Source organism: Thermobia domestica, chromosome 5, assembly GCF_964235325.1.
Source record: "Thermobia domestica chromosome 5, izTheDome1.hap1.1, whole genome shotgun sequence".
NCBI lineage: Eukaryota > Metazoa > Arthropoda > Insecta > Zygentoma > Lepismatidae > Thermobia > Thermobia domestica.
In genome coordinates this window covers 8314086-8334237 of record NC_137458.1, presented here as the reverse complement: position 1 = coordinate 8334237, position 20152 = coordinate 8314086, and the positions used below count along the sequence as shown (strand labels likewise).

Below are 20152 nucleotides of genomic sequence, written 5' to 3'. Positions count from 1 at the left end.
GCTTCCAGATACGGAATGGGGAGAGTCTGTACCCAAGGAATCGAACATATAATAATAATCAGAATAGACCTAGATACAATAATAATATTGCAATAATCAGCAAACAGTTCACAATTCAAATTATTATTACAAAACAATAATCTGAAACAAAACAAATGAGTACAGAACATTCATATAAATAATACATACATAAAATCACATACAAAGATATTATCAAGACATATATTATCTGTGTTTACATATTGAACTTATTTCTTTTCCTGGGGGTGGCTGTTTTCCAGTGATTCATCCAATTCATCGTGAAAATAGGACGACAGTCTGCATCACAAGGTAAGTATCGTTTTAAATTTTAGAATAGTAATTGTTGTATAATTATGTATGCAGTTTACCAATAGAGCTTGTAATTATAGTTATTGTATTTGTAGATATTTTCAATCAATTAAATCTAGGTATATGCTAGCATCATGTAGTAGGTTAGGTTAGATTTTCTTTATATCATTCTTTGTGTGTTCCGTAGTTAACAAATTTGTTTATATGTTATTGGTTTTCGTTGACTATGCTTAAGGGTATTTCATAATAGCTGCTAGTTTATAAGCAGTACTGTTTCTTAGGCGTATTTCAATCTTCCTTTGTTTTATAAACTTATTTTTTATACTTGTATTTCATATTTTATCTTTAATAAAATGTCACATACTTTTTACTATCTTGTCAATAATAAAGTTACATTTATTTCATACTTAATTCTTATTATCTATTCATTTATTCATTTTCTCGACGTTTTCCTGATTTTTCATATGTATAACATGCCTGAATTACGCCTAGTAACATATTGTAACCAACCTTATAAATCAACGAATGCAACGGATATCAATATCTGAAACGTTATCAGCAGCAGACTCACCTACGTAGCATATCCTGGTAAAATGCTTATGAACGTCTATAACATCAGAAGTCCGAATAATCCCAAACGTTTAACAGCCATCAGATACCAAAAGAACAGATAACATGTTATTTTCACTGAGAATTTTGATGAGGCTTCTACAGTTTTAGTACATAAAGATGGTCATCGAAAATTGCATGTGAGAACCCGGAGTGGGTCTACTAATTAGCACTGCATAGTTTTAAACTCCATATTTCTCATAATTAACACTCTTAAGAATACCATTTAACTTCCATTTTTTTAAACTTCTCTTCTCACTTAGTAACCATTTGTTTAGTATATCAGATAACTTCCTTTTCTTTTTACGAACAAAAATTTAGAGGTGCAGAAATTGTACCATTTAGCCACCATATGCTTTGCGTTGAGATGCAAAATAAAATTAATGACAAAATATTGAATAATTAATTGAATGAATAAAAACAACAAAATCATAATACTGAATAAATAAACGATCAGAGTTTGGAATGCCATCACATAACGTGTGGGGCATTACAGACCAAATCTTGACTTGTGACGAAAAATGGATTATGTTTAATAACCGGAATAGGAAACATCATTAGTCGACTTCCGGTACAGTCTCATTGGCCGTTAAACCGGACATTCACCAAAAGAAGGTAATGCTGTGTGTTTGGTGGACCAGCGCTAGCATAGTTCACTATGGAAATCTATAAAGAGGAAAAACCATAACAGCCGAGGTATACCTGTCACAATTGCAGAGAGTTTCAGCTGCACTGCTCTGCTCCAAAAGCAGCCAGCACTGGTCAACCGAAGAGAAGTTCTTCACGATCTTGCCAAACCTCATACGGCAAAAGCGACTAAAGAGATCAAAACATTAGGCTGGGAAGTTCTGCCTCACCCATCCTATTTCTCGGATATCGGGCAATCGGACTATTACCTGTTTATGACTATGGATATCCACTTGGAGAAACAGCAGTTCTGAAAACACGATAATGTGACGAAGTCTGTATCACAATTTTTGGACTCCAGAAAAAAGGATCTTTTCATAAAGGATATTTATAAGCCTCTCTCTCGTTGGGAACATGTCATTGAAGCCAATGGTGATTATTTCGAAGAATAAAATGGGCGTTTAAGATTTTTGTGGGTCGTGTTTGATCAGTGACGAAAACCGTACGAAATTTCTTAGTTACCTCAAACAAGTTGAATAAATAAGAAAATTAGTGTTGCCACGAGATGAGACAGTATCCTTTGAGGCGAGACACGAGGCGTCTCGTGAAATGTCTCTTCTCGCCTCGTGTCTCGAAAATGCAAACACATTTTTGAATTTGTTTAACTCGGAATAAATTATTTGCTTTCGAAATGTTTGTTGTTTCAAATGAGGACTATCCTACAAAGAACATGTAATATTTAAAGTTCTTTTTCTTTTTTTATGATTCTTACAATAGCTTTCATTTCCATTTTTCAATCGATTCAAGTTTAATTATTTTGCAATAGTGCTGAAAGGTTCAAATATAATGTTAAAGCATTCAACGATATCAGTGTTTTAGAAGATTTCATTCCGGGGGCTGATGGAGATATCTATGTATAAAAATCGTCCTGTTATAGAAGTACAAGTTCTCTTAATGACAGTTTTATCAATAACTGACTATTGTGTCATGATCTTTCTCGTTCCGAATAAGACAGAAACGTCAGCCTTTCTCTGTACTGAGTTTTGAAAGGATGTTGATTTGACAATAAAATTTAGTTGTTTTTTTTTTTTTTTTTTTTTAATGATATTCGAACCTAAGTAATTTTTGAAATCGGAAAGTCACATAGGACTCCTTATTTGTTGAAGTGGCTTCAGAGGTTCTGAAAAAAGGATATAACTTCCAGTTGCAATAGACACAGAAACTGCTCTTCGGACGCTGAATTCATATCAAAAATAGTTTCTCGTTATCCCTTATAATTATTACTATGTAGGGATCAATCTTGAAACAGGAAATTGAAGCTTTTGCTACTTCCGGTTTCAGTAAAACGATAATAGCTGATCCGGACAGACCCATGATCCAGATTGATCTGGATGGAGCAGGTATGACCCAGAGACGACCAAACATTCATACACATGAGAAGTGTGAGGCTGCTAATGCAATTCTAACAAACACGATCTCCTCATTGTCTCTCGGTCTTCTTAATTTTTTCCGGCTTATTGTTTGCGTCTATATGTCAAAGCATTGCACTGAAAGATAACTACAAGGTTTATCAGAGTATAAATGCGTAAGAATCAGAGAAAGGATAAGCTAAATCTTTTTGTTACGATGGATCGTCAAAGTTTAATCGAAGAACCTGTAATCCTTGCTGTTTGGAATAAAAATGCCATTAAACCTAAACACGGTTTTGTTGTTATTTTTTTATATAGTCTATTTTCGAAAAGCAGTATATTTTAAATATAAGAAGAGAAATAAACGTCGAATTACATTTGAAATATTCAAGCCGTGATACTTTGATAACCGAGAATCAAGAAATGAATTTGATTTGATATTCAGTTTAGAGTCTTTTTCAGCAGTGAGACTGTATGAGACGTGGGCCTACAGTTTAACGTGGAATCTGAACTACATGAGCTCCCGCTAGGAATTGAACCCGGGTCTCCAACGCCAAAGACGCGTACGCTAACCGCTTAGCCACGAAGGAGCTCTCAATAAATGAATGTTCCATCTCCAGTAGTAATAAAATTAATCCAATATAAAAATCTTCATTAATGCTACAGAGCTGATATTTAGCCAGTTTCCGGGTCGGTGGTTTTGTTCGGGTCACCGGATCTGTTCAGGTCTTCGAGTCAGATCGGGCCTGAGAAGCGATAGCGGAACCTGGATGACCCGGACAAAAATCCTGACCGATGACCCGTTGCAGCACTCGTAGCAATACAGCTTAAGGCCATAATGTTATTTTTATTATTTTACTTTGGTGATAGTATTATCATCTGAGATTACCAGTATCAAACTGTCAATGTAAAGTGGTACATGCACCTGGAGGCGACGTTGTAACAGAAACGTTTCTGTAAACAATTTAATATATTTGTATGGTATCAGGCAACTTAAAATTATAAATAATTCAAATTTCCCTTATATCTTACGCAACCATCCTTCCACGTGAACACACGGCTTTCTCGGTTTTTCCTATGTACTTTTATAGTATCTTCTCTTGTAATAATAAGCGTCACTGCGGCAGAATTGAACGAATTTGACATCGCGATAATTCAATTGATTATTTAATGAAAACGCTCTCTCTTCGCACACGACTAATGTATCCATGAAAACATACTTTTACATTTTTTTGGAGCAGGTGGCAGGCCCGCAATCAGACGGGGGCTAGGGAACCCTGACCCCCCTAAGCTTTTCATGGCACCCCAAAACCTTAACACAAAATGCTATTATTAATACAAAAAACACAATTTAGCTATTGGTAAGAGAATGTTTAATGACTCCCCCCCCCCCGTCTAAGATATTCATGGCCCTCCCAAACCTCTGTGGCTGGTTGTGGGCCTGGCAGGTGGTAGGTTTGATAGTCTGTTAAAAGATGTTCACTTACCTTCCAAGATCAAGGAATCCATCAAGAATATTGACATCTCTGTCTTCAGTTCCCTCACCCAAAGCACTCTTCGTATCCGCATTCCCAGGATGCAAAGCGAGCACAAATAAGATTCCCAGTATAGAGTTCAGCAGAGAGGTCAACAGGAAATAAACCAAAGTTCTCAAAGCAATGCGGCCATTCATTCGGGCATTTAAACTAGCAGAACCTGTAAGTAAAAACATATATTCTGTATATACATATTACAAAATACTTTGTATATACATATTACAAAAGCAATTGAGGTAACTGAATTCCGCAGCGGATAGATATTTGCACGGTAAACGCCTTTAATATCTGTATAAATTACACTGTTCTACAAAAAGATAAAAGAAAAGTTCTATTTCTGGGTAACAAAGTATTGATTCTGAAAGGATTTTCACCCCTGAATTCAAATCTGATTTTAGTTTTTCTGCATCAGGGATAGTTTTGGAGGGTTTGGGTACAAAACCTCGCGGCCAGAACCTCGCGGCGACAACCTCGCGGACCAAAACCTCGCCTGGCCAAAATCTCGCGGCCCAAAATCTCGCCACTCAAAACCTCGCGGGCCAAAATCTCGCCGGGCCAAAACCTCGCGCCCCAAAATATCGCCATACCCAAAATCTCGCCTCGTTGTAATGATCTCGCGACACAGAATCTCGCCTGGTCTAAATTAAGCGAGACGTAGTGTCGCCGGGAAGAAATGTCGTCAGGATAAAGCTTCTTCACGACGATTTCTTCAATGTAGAATGTTCTATCGCCAGATTTACAAAACTTATTAGGTTTTGAAACTTGACATTTTGTATAAGTCTTCTTGCTCCACAAGGGCACAAACTCCAGATAAAATAATATTTTGCGAAATGCATGCCCTAAGGAGGAATGGAATGGAAGACCTTGAATGAATTTTGCCGTTCTCCGGATATAAAAAACTACTAAGCATAGAACCTTTACGTTTTGGTACAAATCTTCTCCTTGTACCATAAGAAGATATGTTGCAAAATGCTCCTCGTAAGGGAGTGTTGAAGTTTGGATAATTCTTGAGCGTTGGCTTGATCTCAGGACCCACGAGGTTTTGGCGGTGAGGTTTTGGCCACGCGATGTTTTGGGTGGCGAGGTTTTGGCCCGGCGAGATTTTGGGCGGCGAGGTTTTGGCAACGCGAGGTTTTGGGCCCGGCGAGGTTTTGGCCACGCGAGGTTTTGGGCGGCGAGGTTTTGGCCACGCGAGGTTTTGGGCGGCGAGGTTTTGGCCACGTGAGGTTTTGGACGGCGAGGTTTTGGCCCGGCGAGATTTTGGCCCGCGAGGTTTTGGCCACGCGAGGTTTTGGCCGGCGAGATTTTGGGCGGCGATGTTTCGGCCGCGAGATTTTGTCCGTATCCCGTTTTGGAGTAATCAGCACGTAAAGGTTCTGACCAAGGATATAGAGGTTCAATGAAAGACAATTTACCAGAATCTTGTGGAGCCATTTGCAAGTTACAAAGATTATTTTTTTAATTGGTCGTGATACAGAAGATGAAACGTGGGTATACTTTTACGATTCGTATTCTAAACAACAGTAGACAATGACGTTATACATAATTTCTAGTAACAAAGAACTTTCTAGATCAAGTGCAAAAGTTATGATAAATATGTTTAGGGACCAAAATGGATTGATGGGTTGGAGTCTAGGGTCCCTTTCCAGCACCGAGACTGTGTGTGATGTGGACCTATAGTTTAATGCGTTGCAATTTCAAGGCTTCCCCACCAAGAATCGAACCCGGAATCAGTGCACCAGAGGCGCCTCCGTTAGCCGTTAGGCCAACGGAGAATACAGCCCACTAGGGCCAAAATTGGGTAAGCACGGTGAGGGCATGGTAGCTCAGTGGTAAAGCACCTACCTCTGATGCGTAGGGTCCCTGGTTCGACCCTTGGCTAAGTAAGCCTATAGTGGAGAACATCATAAGGTGCATTTCCTCGGGATATTCCTGTTTCCTCCTACATTTTCAATTTCTCGTTATAACGTATTTAAAATCGACCGATCCACTCCCGCACCCTACATAAGCTAATATGGAAATATTGTACTTAGTGTTCGAATTATTGTGGGAATAAGGAGAAAGTCCCCTCATTTGTTTTTTTAAAAAAAGCATCGGTGTGTGGGGGATATAAGGGCATGTAAGGCCTACTGCAAAATGGAGTATAATACTGTGATAATATTGTCTCAAAGTACAAAACATAGTCTGTAAAAGACCCTTGATTTTAATTCACTTTTGACTCTTTCTCTCGCAATATTCTGTAAGAAATCAGCCTAAGATTTAGATAGACTGAGAACCCACAATCAAGGGTTTCATTCTCAGTTAACATTTCAGTATTTAGCATTTTTCACAGAATAACATGCTTACTAATTGTATTATCAATGATACTAGCTCAATGAAAACATGCAACATTATTATTAAATACTGAAATTCTAGATAGAACCAACGAATCATGACGGTTTATGAATTTCTGGAGGCAAAGTCTGCAATTTGTCTATCATGTAATTCTGCGGACATTAGTTTCTGTTCGAAATTTTGTTGTAATTTTGAAGGATCAATTGAAGGTATATTTCTAGTTGCAGAAATGTATTTTGTGGTAAATACTTCTACAGTCCGCAGCAAAAAACCTGCAACATGAGCATGTAAGTTTATTGTGAAACGACGAAGTCTCTTGCTCCAAAATAAGTATGCATGGGAGGACGCCGAGGTTTCTCCTGGCGTGATTCGTGCCACTTAGACGTTATGTTGATCCCCTGGGCTGTTAGGCGTAGTTTCACAATAAACTTACATGCTCATGTTGCAGGTTTTTTGCTGCGAACTGTACGTATGAGCTGACAATTATTCATGTCCGAGTCCGTATGCAAGAATGTCTGCTAAAAGAAGAGTTTTCTTCTATAAAGATAAAAGTTCGTCCGTATTATAGAGATGCCTGCAGTCATGAAGTGTGCGTTAAGAGAGACTTCACTGTATTACTTTTTGCTTGCCATGTATTGACAGTTCCCGCCAGGGGAAAATATGTAATCAGCACTGCTGATAGGTACTATCAATAACAATGTTAAAGAAAACGGTAAAAATACAAGACTTTTGTTCTTGATTATACTACAAATTGTTAACGTCGAATCAGAACAAGAACTTTGTTCGTAGTGTACTTAATTTTATACTATCAATTGCTTGGCCTGATTAGCGACTTCGTTTAGTGTGTGTTGCTTAGTTAAATGAAATGAGCCAACCTGGTTTACAACACTTCACGCTATCATGCTGAATGAGAAACGACTCCAAAATCTAATTAATGGCTGAGGTGTAATTGCTAAAGGAAGATGGAATCTATGTGCTAAGTGCCATTCTCGTGGCTTGGGAAAAGTACTGTGATATACAACACGGTAACTCAAGTCTTAGTCAACATAACACAAGCTTTTAAAAATAAATAAATGAATAAAAATAATCACTGGGTTTTGTGACAATACATTTTTTTAGTTAAAAAATAAAGAAAAAAAATGTTGATTTTAAAATATTTTAAGGTTCATCGCTACTGAAATGAAGTCCGCCATTAGACACACATATTCATGCGACATGTGTGTCAAACCAAATTAACTACAATTATTAATTTCTCCAAGCTCTCTATAGTAAAAAATGAACCCAACATCGACTGCCACGGCGTTGTACAAGTATTTGCAACGATTGGCCTGACGAGGGAAGTTCGGGAGAAAGCACTCGCCTGCAGAGGAACTAAGCAGGCCATTTGAAAGACCAATTCATGCTGATTACAACAAGCTAATAAAATTCCTGTTCGGTTGAGACAGGGGCGGATCCAGGACCGACTTCTGGGGGGGGGAAGGACGGTGGGTTGTCATACTGCTACTTTTAAGGGCTCCAAACTTTGGGATGGGTTTTTCTTTATATATATAAAATAAGAAAGTTTCCTCTTCTGGGGGGAGCGATCGTCCCGATCACCCCCCCCCTGGATCCGCCCCTGGGTTGAGAACTTTTCGAGAGACAATGTTAAATGCACGATTGCGCCTCCTAGCGACCTACCTTTATTATGCGCCTGATGGTTTGAACTTACTGCTGCTTAATCACTGGGGTCATTCACAGACAGATTGTCCATTGCAAGTTGGATGACAGATGGCAAAGATGAAATGGTTGAGAATATACCAAAGAACTGCACAGGACTTGTACAACCATTTGATGTGTTTGGATTCCGACCAATCAAAGATTATGGCAGGAGAGTTGTTACACAATATGAAACTTCTTCATCCGGACGTTATAACGTACTAACGAAACAATCAAATACAATGAATGAATCAGTTCTGCACATTGGATTGTTTCACTGCGATACATTGGATTGTTTCAGTTTGCATTTCACAAGGCAGGATACCGAACAAATTATACACCTTATGAATTACCTGTCGAATTTGCTTTTCGCTTTGGTTATGCGAACTGATCTGTTGACAGATGCAACGCAATTGCATTTTCTACGAGGAAGTCTTTCGCCTGTGTCATTTCTTCATAGGACAGAAGAACAGCAGTGATCAATTTTCATCTTAACCTATCATTATTTTGAACAATATAATGACTAATTTTAACTAGCAAACCCATTAATTATTGCATTCTGTTACCTTCGATAGATTTTAATTCGTATGACAATATTCGTTGCTAATAATGTTGTACTTATCGCGTTTAAATGCGCATATATTCATTTTTTTCATATCAATTTCCAAGTTGAATCTCTCAGAGAGTTCTCAACCGTACAGGAATTTTATTAGCTTGTTGTAGTCATCATGAATTGGTCTTTCAAATGTCATGCTTAGTTTCTCTGTAGGCGAGTGCTTTCTCGAGAACTTCCCTTGTGAGCCCGATGTGGTATAGCTAATGTAAGGAGACCATTATTTACTGTGTTTAACAAGTGAATGAGGGTTAAAGTCAAGGAGTTCCGGTACAGTTAAGACAGTCTGTTGGGGTGGTAAGATGACGCTTCAAGAGTAGCGAGTGAATGGACTGAAATGATCAAAAATAGTTTCATTGCAATTAGAAATGTATCCAAGCGTATGCACTGTGCAACAGTGGAAATTGTCAGTACCGACTTACAGTAAATTTCAATCACGTTATTTCAAGTCGCAGAAACAGCTAGAGACCTGACATTAATAAAAATAAAAAAAATCACACAGAAATGCAAAAATACGTAAATGAACTACTAAATTAAATGAAGCATTCCTATTGTATTAAATGATCTATTAAAGTTGCTGTGCCCTTTTCTGACTAACGTGCTATGATGTGTGGTTTCGGGTTTGGTTCTCTGAAAGGATGCTGGCTTTGAAAATGAAATCTTTGAGTTTTATGTCCCACGGTTATGTCGGTTAGGCTAAAGGAGACGGTGATTATGAGTAATGAATGAAATGGTGGAATGAAGAAAGTGGGAGGAAACGGGAGAACCCCGAGGAAACCCACACACACGGTGTTTGTCCACCACCAAGTTCACTTGGCGGGGGCTGGGATCAAACCCGGGATCCCAAGCACCAGAGGTGAACGCTCTACCACTGAGCCACCGCACATAAGTACAGTACTGTATTTTATGAGGAAATACTCATTTTTTTTTAACCCTATTCCCGATAACGCGGAATTTTTACAAACTCGGCCAGCCATCGGTCCACATTAGTCCGAGTTTTCGGGACTCTGATGTAACTCTCTACTGAATCTAAGCTTTTCTTCTTCGTTCTGTTCGAAAACGATTTTTTCTTTTTGTTTGTAACTTTAAAAGAAAATGTTTTCAACGTCCTCTCTTTTACGTTAATGAATTTGGTAGGAGATTCCACATGTATCAATATACTACACAACTATTTGATATCCATAAAGACTTGGTGTAATTTTATATGCATTTGGTAAGATTTATATTTAAGAAAGATTGATTCATTGTGAGGACCATAATTGGATTGATGACGACGAAGACTAGCTTTATCTTTTACTTGCGAAAGAAACGATCTAAAACTGGTTCTTTTGATGGAAATTTCCACCTTCTGAAAAGGCAACGGGCTAATTTTAGATACGTTTTCAAACTACCTCCAATGAAACTGAGAACGCTTAGCATCTACGTACGGAAAGGTTAATTTTTCAATGTGTAAGGAAAGGAAGGAAAAAAAAAAAAAAGTTATCACACAAATCTCATCAGGAAAAGTGGAATTTTCCTTTCGTCAAACGCTACCCACTACTTTTTATAACTTTATCCGATTGGTTATCAGTGTTCAACACCTACGTGCACCATCTTCGCTTTTTATTCTATTGATTTATAAGGTTTTCTTTTTTCAGTTTTTAACCGACTTCAAGAGAGAGAGAGAGAGAGAGAGAAACATCTCAATTTGATCGGTATACATGAGTGTCTTGGGAATAATGATGAACACCACTTCCAAGAAATTGAGTTATTAGATGGAACGGGTTGTGATTGGACCACAGAAGAGTATGTAGGTTGTTTAATTTAGGAAATGTGCCTGCAGCTAGCAAGAAAAGCTTGTTTGGTGTGTGTCATTGCATTCAATTGCATGGGAATGTCGAATATTATTTCCCAGCTTACTCGAAAGATAGAAAATGTGACATGTTACCAATGTTTCTCCGAGCCGCTCGTCTACAGGGTGGATCATTTATCTTGGTTATCCTCGTAACTTTTAAACTAATGGGAAAAAAAAAAAACGTTGAAATACTGTACCATAGAAATATCAGAAGGGTGAAATTGTCTGGCATAATATGTGATGCTGATGCTACAAGGTTCACAGTGTTGCTAACCCAACATAACGTTGTAACTACGTCAGATTATTGCATATTTAAAAATTTATATATAAAACGAAAACTTTCAAGATCACTCTTATTATGCAGTGTTGCAAACTAAGGACGCTACATTATCACAGACATCGAAAAACAACTAAATTTTGTAGGCGAATGAGACGGAGGGGTAATAAACATCAAAATTCCCTTAATTTCGAATATTACGTCATTATATGATATACTTCGAAACGTAGAAACAAAGATGAAAGGAATTGAACATTTGACTTTTTTCAACGGACTTTATTTCGAAAAAATATTCAGATAAGAATCAGATCAAATTATGTACAGTCATGTCCAAAAAGATTGTCCCATATCTATAACTATCTTATTGTAAGAATATAATTACTAATGATTTTGCAGGGTGCTTTTAATACTGATACTATGTGTGTAATCGGGAAACGTATATTTGAGGTAAATTTCATAAGAAAATAATTATAAATAAGAAAATTAGAATGAGTAAAACAAAATGTTGCTAAATGGACAAGAAAGCTTTATTTCGTTTTATTGTTCTTATTTACTGCTCTTTTGACATGAAATTTGCCACATACAGGTCTTTGCCGATTATACACATACTAACATTATAAGAACTACCGGGCGAATTCTTTATCAAATTATATTCCTACAACAACATATTTATAGACATGCGACAATAATTTTGGACATGAGTGTACATGGTTTTCAATGGATATAAATATCGTAATGACGTTTGCAGCAATTTGATATCTCCAATTATTGGGGAGTACGAAAAAATGATAAAAAATTGATATACTATTTAAATTGGTGTATTTTTTTAAAAAATTAAGAACATTTTTTGATTTACTTTGCTTCTATAACATTATAACGATACTTTTTTGGTAGGTGTAATTACAACAAATTCTCGAAATCGCATAACTGTAAGCAGTGTTGTAAACATTAACAGTTTTTACTATATCTCCAGAACTGTTTGAGATATCAAATTGCTGTAAACGGCATTGTAATCTTCACATCTACTGAAAACAAAACCATCTATGCAATTGGATGAGGTATTTATTTATTTATTATTTAAAATGGCGGAGTTAAGGCATAACCTTTTCTTACACTCAACCATTTACACTTTTCTTTTACAGTCGGAACTCATTTTTTTTATGACGAGAATAAAAATGATATACAGTTATACACATTTACTTAAGCAGTGCTTTGAAATAAAAGTTTTTTTTTTAAAAAAAAGGTCAAATTTTCAATCCCTTGTAATTTTGTTCGTATTCATTCGAAACCTGTCATATTACAATCATAATATTAGACACTAAAATACGTACTTTGCATATGCATTGCTCCGTTTGTCTCACATTGTTACTGCTGTACAGGCCACCAGAATTAGGATATTTGTGATACTGTAACCTACTTGATTTGCAACACAGAATAATAAATGTAACAACGTGATTTTTCGTTTAACATATAGATTCGTAACAACCTGACCGAACTTTTCCTGTGAAATTTGTATTCCTCATTTTGCAGCTTTTAGGCACTGTCCTTCTCAAAGTAATCTTCTCTACTGGCAGTAAACTGTTCCGAACTTTTCTTCCATTTTTTGAAAGCCTTCCAGAACACGCTTCCTGGGATGGCGCGCAGGTTTACTGTCGCGTTGTCCTGAATCTAACGATGTCCTTTCAAAGTGATTTTAAATTTGGGAAACAAGTAAAAGTTTGCTGGGGCTAGGTCCGGAGAACAGGGTGGATGGTGCGCAGTGGGAGTCTGATGTTTTGTGAGATAACTACGGATGAAAAGCGACGCGAGTGCTGGTACATTGACATGGTACTCCAAATCTGATTAACCCACAATTCAGACTTCTACTTGCGCACAGCATGCCTCAAAGGTGCTAAAATGTCCTGGTAAAAGTGTTTATTTACCACCTGACCATGCGGTACAAATTCATGATGAACAATGCCTTTTCAATCAAAAACGCAATCAACATCATCTTGATCTTTGACCGACTCATGTGTGGCTTTTTTTGGACAAGGAGACTCTGAATGAATTCAAAAGCAATTGAAATGTCTCTGTAAATGTTTTGCCAAGTCTGTAGCAGAATTTCACACACACACATATATATTGTTCTTCAAGCTGTTTCATAGTCACTGTAATATTAATCTGACGAACAGCTTGTGCACGTACTCGCTTCAGCAGCTGCAGCTCGGGCGACTAATGGTTGTAGTGAAACGAGGTAAATGGCAGTTTGTTGTCCAAACTTGCCGCTAGATGCACTAGTTCCTGTGCCGGTTCACGCGCTATTTCAAAAGTTCGGTCTTTCTTTGAACACACACCTCATATTATATATATATATATATATATATATATATATATATATATATATATATATATATATATATATATAGGGTGTTCATTTATTATGTAGCCAAAATTCACTGGTGAAACCCTCACACGTAAACAATAAATAAAGTCCATATGAACACAGGGAGAAAAACGCATTGTTTCAAAGTTACGAGATGCCGAAATCGGGAAAATTGTAATTTAGAGGCTGCGTAGCTCGAAAACTATGAGAGATATCAAAGGCGGTTAAAGAACTATTAGAGGAACTAGTACATGGTCTATCTAAATGCCTATGTTTCAGATTTGGGTTGTACCGGTGCATATGATTTTAGAGAGAGAGGTGGAAGAGCGGAATCTATACCACAGCTCGCTCTATAAAATCCGTTGCGCCGATACGTCCCAACTCTGAAACAATGGTTATTAAGAACATGCCTTTGCGGTGGTTCCACACAAATTTCATCAGGATGTAATGACAGTCTTTGGAGCTAGAAAATGAAATACTACGTGTAATGTGTAAACCGTAATTAACCGACTTTAATATGCGTTCTTCGCGCGTAACTTAGACCATAACTTCACCACCGGTTTTCATTCTTCTTCTTGTTCAATCATTAAAACTTCAATTCATTTCAAAGAGAAAACCAAAATGATGTTCCATATAAATCAATGGACTAAAAAGAAACAGAGATGGGACAAGGATTGGGGGGACTTTACTGCTAATTGCAAGGTCAAAATTCAAGGTGAAATCAATGAAGGGCGATAGAAGTCAATCCACGCTGATAGGTTATCCATCAGATGCTCTAACTGCTAAACGAAGAACGAGGATCGCATGTGCGGAAATTTTGAATATCCGCGAGAATTGATCAGCCTTTTCTTGAGTAGATCGATCTGGCCACGGATCAACCACTTATTCTTGAGCTAAATTCTCAGTTAAGCACACGTAATTCCCAAAAGACTTCTGTAACATTGGTAATCCATTTTCCAAGCACCTGAGTGTTCATCAGAAGTCTTCCTGCGTCTGTAGGGGGTTGCATGGTAGAAGTTCAGCTACTTGCCTAGCTTGTCTCTATTTGCTAATTAACCCACATTTTTTCTAGTTCCAGACGAGATTGTAGTGAGAATAGAACTCTCAAGGTAATTTACTCTTGCGAAAATAGTTACCAGTAATTGTGTCAGATAAAATCTGGAGAATCGATAGAACTAATTATTGTCCAATTAAGCTGAAAGAAAGAAAGAAGAAATAATATAAAAAGAAAGGAAAGAAGGTATAGGAAGGGAAATGTGCCTTTCTTCCAGACACTGTATCTTTTAACGGTAGAAAGAACTATAGCAAAGAAAGTTATACTCTTCGCGCTTTTAAAGTCTAATAGGCAGGAGACTTAGGAGGACTAATCACTGCGTAATTAAAATAGGCTAATTTTACAGTAATTATGTGATATCTTCAAATAGATAAAATATAATCGAAATGTGGAACAAGAACACGCTATACAATATTATTTTGCATGAGGTAACGTTATCACGAGTCACCTAGTAGTTTTCCATTTGCAATCATTTAGAAACTCGAAAATAAATGCTGAATATCTAAATGTCTGGAAATCGAAAACAGATAAGTGAGTCGTGATAACGGTATCTCATGTAAAATAACATTGTCTAGCGAGCTGCTGTTCCACTTTTCGATTATCTTTTTATCTATTTGATGATATCACATAATTACTGTAAAATTAGCGGTATTTTAATTTCGCCGTGATGGTGACAAGGATTTAATTTTTTCTCATTATCCCTTCTATAGGGTCAGGGATTTCATTTCATTTCGAGTTCAGCGTCTCTTCCAGCTGCAAGGCTGTATGAGACGTGGGCATACAATTAATAAAATAGGATCCGAATAACATGAGCTCTCGCCGGGAATTGAACCCGGGCTTCCCACGCCAAAGATGTGTACGCTAACCGCTTAGGCACGAGGGAGTTCCATACGATAAATGAGATAGATAATAGAAAATATCGATAGAACTAGAACAAGTGAACAGTGGCGAATCCAAGGGTTTTTTGGGGAGTTAAACCTCTCCCTTGAGCAAGAGACTACACAAAAATAAACATTTACCATATAAGATATGTATACAAACACCTGAAATTATACGAAACTGGGAGCTTGAACCCCCTCTCTTGACAAACATCATGTTGAACAACAATATAGAGTCATAAGAACTACAATTAGGCGACAATCAATATCTTCATTAGGGAAAGAGTTTTGTGTCTGATCAAGATATTGACAGGCCGGTAGCCAGCTCAAAAATGTAGAGGGGGGCAGCTGAAGTTAGGGGCGGCATCCAACCATATTATATTTCATCATCATATTATAGTTCATTTGCAAGCCTACCGTGAAAATTTAAGGGAGGAAGCAAAAATTTAGGAGGGGGGCCGGCCCCCTTAGATTCCCCTGCATACAGGCCTGGCTACTGATATAACTGCGTTTTTAAAATAATTATATATTGTTTTATCAGCGTTGTATTTGGATCAGAAACGGCTGGTGAGAGAATTCCAGCTTTATTGCTACAAACTAATGAAAAACTATATATATGATAGGGCTATACCGATTGTTGTATACAAGACATTTTTTTCTCTTGGTTTGAATCTATAAAACTTCAATTTTTACCAATATGATTTCCCTCACGAGCAGTCTCTGTTCACTTAACCGATATTTGCATAAAATCATATTCTTCGTTAATTTTTATGGAATTTTTACAAAACATTTTTAAATACACAAAGGAATATACATTTATTCCCTAATTCTTGAACGATTCAAACTGCAAGCAGTGGATTTTTTTCTTTCATTTTGCTAGCCAAGGTCATTTTCCTTGCAACAGTTTCGACCTCTATCAGGGGACCAACGTTTTAGGACACGTATGGTTTTTAAATATTCTAGATGGGTATGGTGGAAACCTCAGTCCTGGGAGTAAAAATGAACATATACATCATCGTGTTGAGCCGATCGAATAATTTTTACGAGAAGTGTTGCGGAAGAAACGAGGGTATTATCAGAAGTTTCCGGATTGACATTTAAGTATGGCGCCACTGGTAAAAAATTGTTCATGATATATAGTGCCATCTGTGGAAGAAATAATGTAACGGCTTCAACTGCCTATCTGCGTTTGGAGAAAGTCATCTGAGTCAGTCGCTCTGCATTGAACTCGACCCTAAAAGACAATGCTCCAATCCACACGGCTGTTCTTGCTGAGGATTCAGTGCTAAATCTGGCCTGTAGGGTGGGTGCTGACTCGTGTCGAAAGCAGTCTTTCACTGCAGCCTTAGTAGCAACAAACCCCAGACTTGAACAAAACTGAACATCCGAATCCGTCGCGGATTTCAGGCTCCATCGTCTCCCACGGAACTGAATGATGCAATGCACACGGATTTCACTTGCTACCATTCACGACCTCCATGACTCAATTCCACATCCCACTGAGCCTGTTCTGAGGGCTTGAGGTGGTCCAACGCCGTATTAATCTGCTAAGTTGCATTTTTAAAAAATGAAATTGTAGAATTCTTTTGACTCAAAATGACGTATTAACTTGAATAAATTAATTATTTCTGCATTAGAATTGTTTCATAAAAAGACACGTGGAAACGTATTATTGAAAAGGCCCATTACAAAGTCATGTCTGTGAGTTTTCCCGGAGTTCTCCTGTCTCCTCTAACATGCTCATTTCATCAGTCTTCCATAATAATTCACTTTCACAAATCACCTATCTACTTCAACCTAAGCTCATAATCATGGGACGTTAAAAATTTTATTTAATATTTTCTCTCAGTGATTGTTAAAAAAAAAATAATAATTTAGTTAACAACAACGAAAATAATACATAATAAATGTAGAGGATAACTTACCTGCAATCAAGCTAGCAATCACCAAAGGTAAGATCATAAGTTTAAGCAGTCGCATGAATAATTCACCTGGATACGAAATCAGCATAATTGTATCGGTGTCAAGATCTAACGTTCTCAATCCTAGACCTAGAAAGAAAAGAAACAATCGTATGATAAATAAACAATTTACTTTTCTTTGTAATATATAACAAAATTTATAATTACGAACAAGTAAATCTGCCACATAAGAAATATGACTGTTGTTACTTTTTTTGGTCTTGATAATAGCTACTACACGAGGAGATATAGATTCAAGTTTAGGGAAGTGGTCCAGAGCTATGATCTTCTAAACATCTTCCAGAATTTCTCATAGATCAGATAAGGACGCCGATGATGGATGATGTGCTTGCACACCTTTTTCCATAGTATGCCAGAGGTGTTTAATGGAATTTATTTACGGGACATTATCAGCAGGGAGGAGTCAGTGGAATGCTTCTCGAATCACATGATAGGAACCGTAATCCGTGACAGGAGCTATTGTCCTCCTGCTGGTGTACTCTATTTCAATCCGGTGGTCGAAAATCATGGAAGGATGTAAGTGATAGTTCAGGAAATCTGCTCATACGATACAGTGAGAGTATGTACTGAATGTACTAAAAGTTTTAAATATTGCCAAGATAAAACACCCGAGGCCATCACAGAGCAGCTATGACTACGTGCAACACCAGCTTGTCATTTTGGATCCATGGCTTTATGGGACTGGCACCATATTCGTAACCTACCATTAGCGTGATGCAGTCGGAATTGAGGATGATCACTTCACACTACACGCTTCCAATCATCTATGGCCCAGTCATGGTGTTCTGTGACCCATGAAAGACGTAGGGTACAGTGGCGTGCAGTGACAAGTGATACTCTCGGGGGTCTTCTGCTTCTAAAGCCCATACAATGAAACAAGCGCTGCACAGTACGTTTACTGACTGCCCGACTGAACACCTCATTCAGTTGGGCGGATACCTAGGCTAAGGTTTGGGGCACTGGTTACATACGATAAGACTGAGTCTTCGAAAGTCATTATCATTTATGATTGTTTATCCTTTGTAGATTTCTCGATTACTCTTGACTGTATTGACCACTATTGATTTCAATAGATAGTGTACGTCAAGAGCCATATGCCACATGATCCCTTTCCCTTATACTATTCTTGCGCTAATTCCAACATGACAGCTTTTCAGATATCCCCCATGGTTCATATTACGTCTATTCAGTGGAGCTCTACATGCAATCCTCCTATGCAACATTTGACCTCAATCCCTCTACTCGTTTCAAAATTAACATGGCATTTCTAGACATTTTCTACGTGCTATCTTCGCACTTTGCCCTCATGTATGTCCCACCCTGTACACGATCTGCCACTAAACTCCATATTTTTCTCTGTTTCTTTTTGAGGTGCATCCAGTGCCAGCAATCATTTTCAGCAATTGAATTCACCAAATCGGAATGTTCTCTTGTCAGATGAGTGTATTGATATTTGTATTTGTAATAATAACAATAGTAGTAACTACGTGGTTTTCGAGGCACAGCCTGTGAGTGTTTAGAGGAGCTGACTACTGGAAAAGACTATATTTTTGAATCACCTCTAATATATGAAGTATTATATATAAAAAATGAATGTAAGTATGTGTGCGTGAACATCACTGCCAAATGGCAAAGCCAAATAAAATGACTTTTGGCATATAGTTAGGGCCCAGTCCAAAGTGGGATGTTATCATATCGCTTTCATTCTAATACATATCTTAAGGGTAAAGTAGAGGCCCGAAATTTTGCGAAAAATTTAGTATCTCACGAGTCGTTTAACTTACGGAGCTGAAATTCAGTATATTTCACAGCCTTGTTTTATTAATGGGGAGGAGAATGTGGATCATCGGTCAGAGTTGATGATAGGTTTTGGTGGGTGGAGAATCAGAGTGGGTCATGGTGGGTGGTGGGTCGGAGTGTATCACAGTGGGTGGTGGATCATTTTTTTTTTATTGACGCACACCATCTCTGCTCCTGCGCTATCTATATAACAATGAGGGAGTTCAGTTGAGTTGGACTTTAATGCTTCTTTTCGCACTAAAGCACTGCAAAGTGTAAATCTACAATTTAACGTAGGATCCGAAATACGTGAACTTTAACCGAGAATTGAACCCGGCTTTCCAGTGCCGAATAAATATAGTTTGAGTTCGTGTTTTATGTTCCTGTACAACACCAAAGTGTTATGATGAACGGGCCTGCTGTTAACGTGGTCTCCAAAACCAGGGTTTGAATTCGGTGCAATTGACGGGTACACTGAAGACCAACTACCCACAGTATAGGTCGTTCCCTACCACAATTTCTCGCTTCCAATAGAGCTGCAGGCCCTGGATAAACATACGAGTGTAAGTCAATAAGAAACTGTAATATTTTTCTATTTCTTTTCAAGTTGGCTCTACGATATTGTGTGTTCACCAGACGCTAGGTGTCACCACTTGCTTCGTCTATGGTAGATTAAAGTGTTATCACGTCAGTCCGCTTTGCGCTGTTCCGAAGCAAAGGTGGCCATGCCACTCTCTAGGTGTACCGTAGAAGAACAGCGTTCATCAGTTTTTTTGTAGTCTGAAAGTGTACCCGGAGCGAAAATTCTTAGAAGACTTTGAGTATAATACTGGG

The 20152-nt window shown here is 37.7% G+C and overlaps 1 protein-coding gene across 2 annotated transcripts in view; it reads right to left on the bottom strand.

Moving 5' to 3' along the window:
- The window catches only part of Eaat2 (Excitatory amino acid transporter 2), a 226930-nt gene that overhangs the window by 79153 nt on the left and 127625 nt on the right, over window positions 1–20152 (bottom strand). For both annotated transcript variants that reach the window (XM_081758158.1, XM_081758157.1), the window contains 2 exons: window positions 17483–17608; window positions 4463–4670 (listed from right to left, as the gene is read on the bottom strand). In XM_081758158.1, the coding sequence (XP_081614284.1) occupies window positions 4463–4670; window positions 17483–17608 (334 nt within the window). The remainder of the gene's footprint in view (window positions 1–4462; window positions 4671–17482; window positions 17609–20152) is intronic.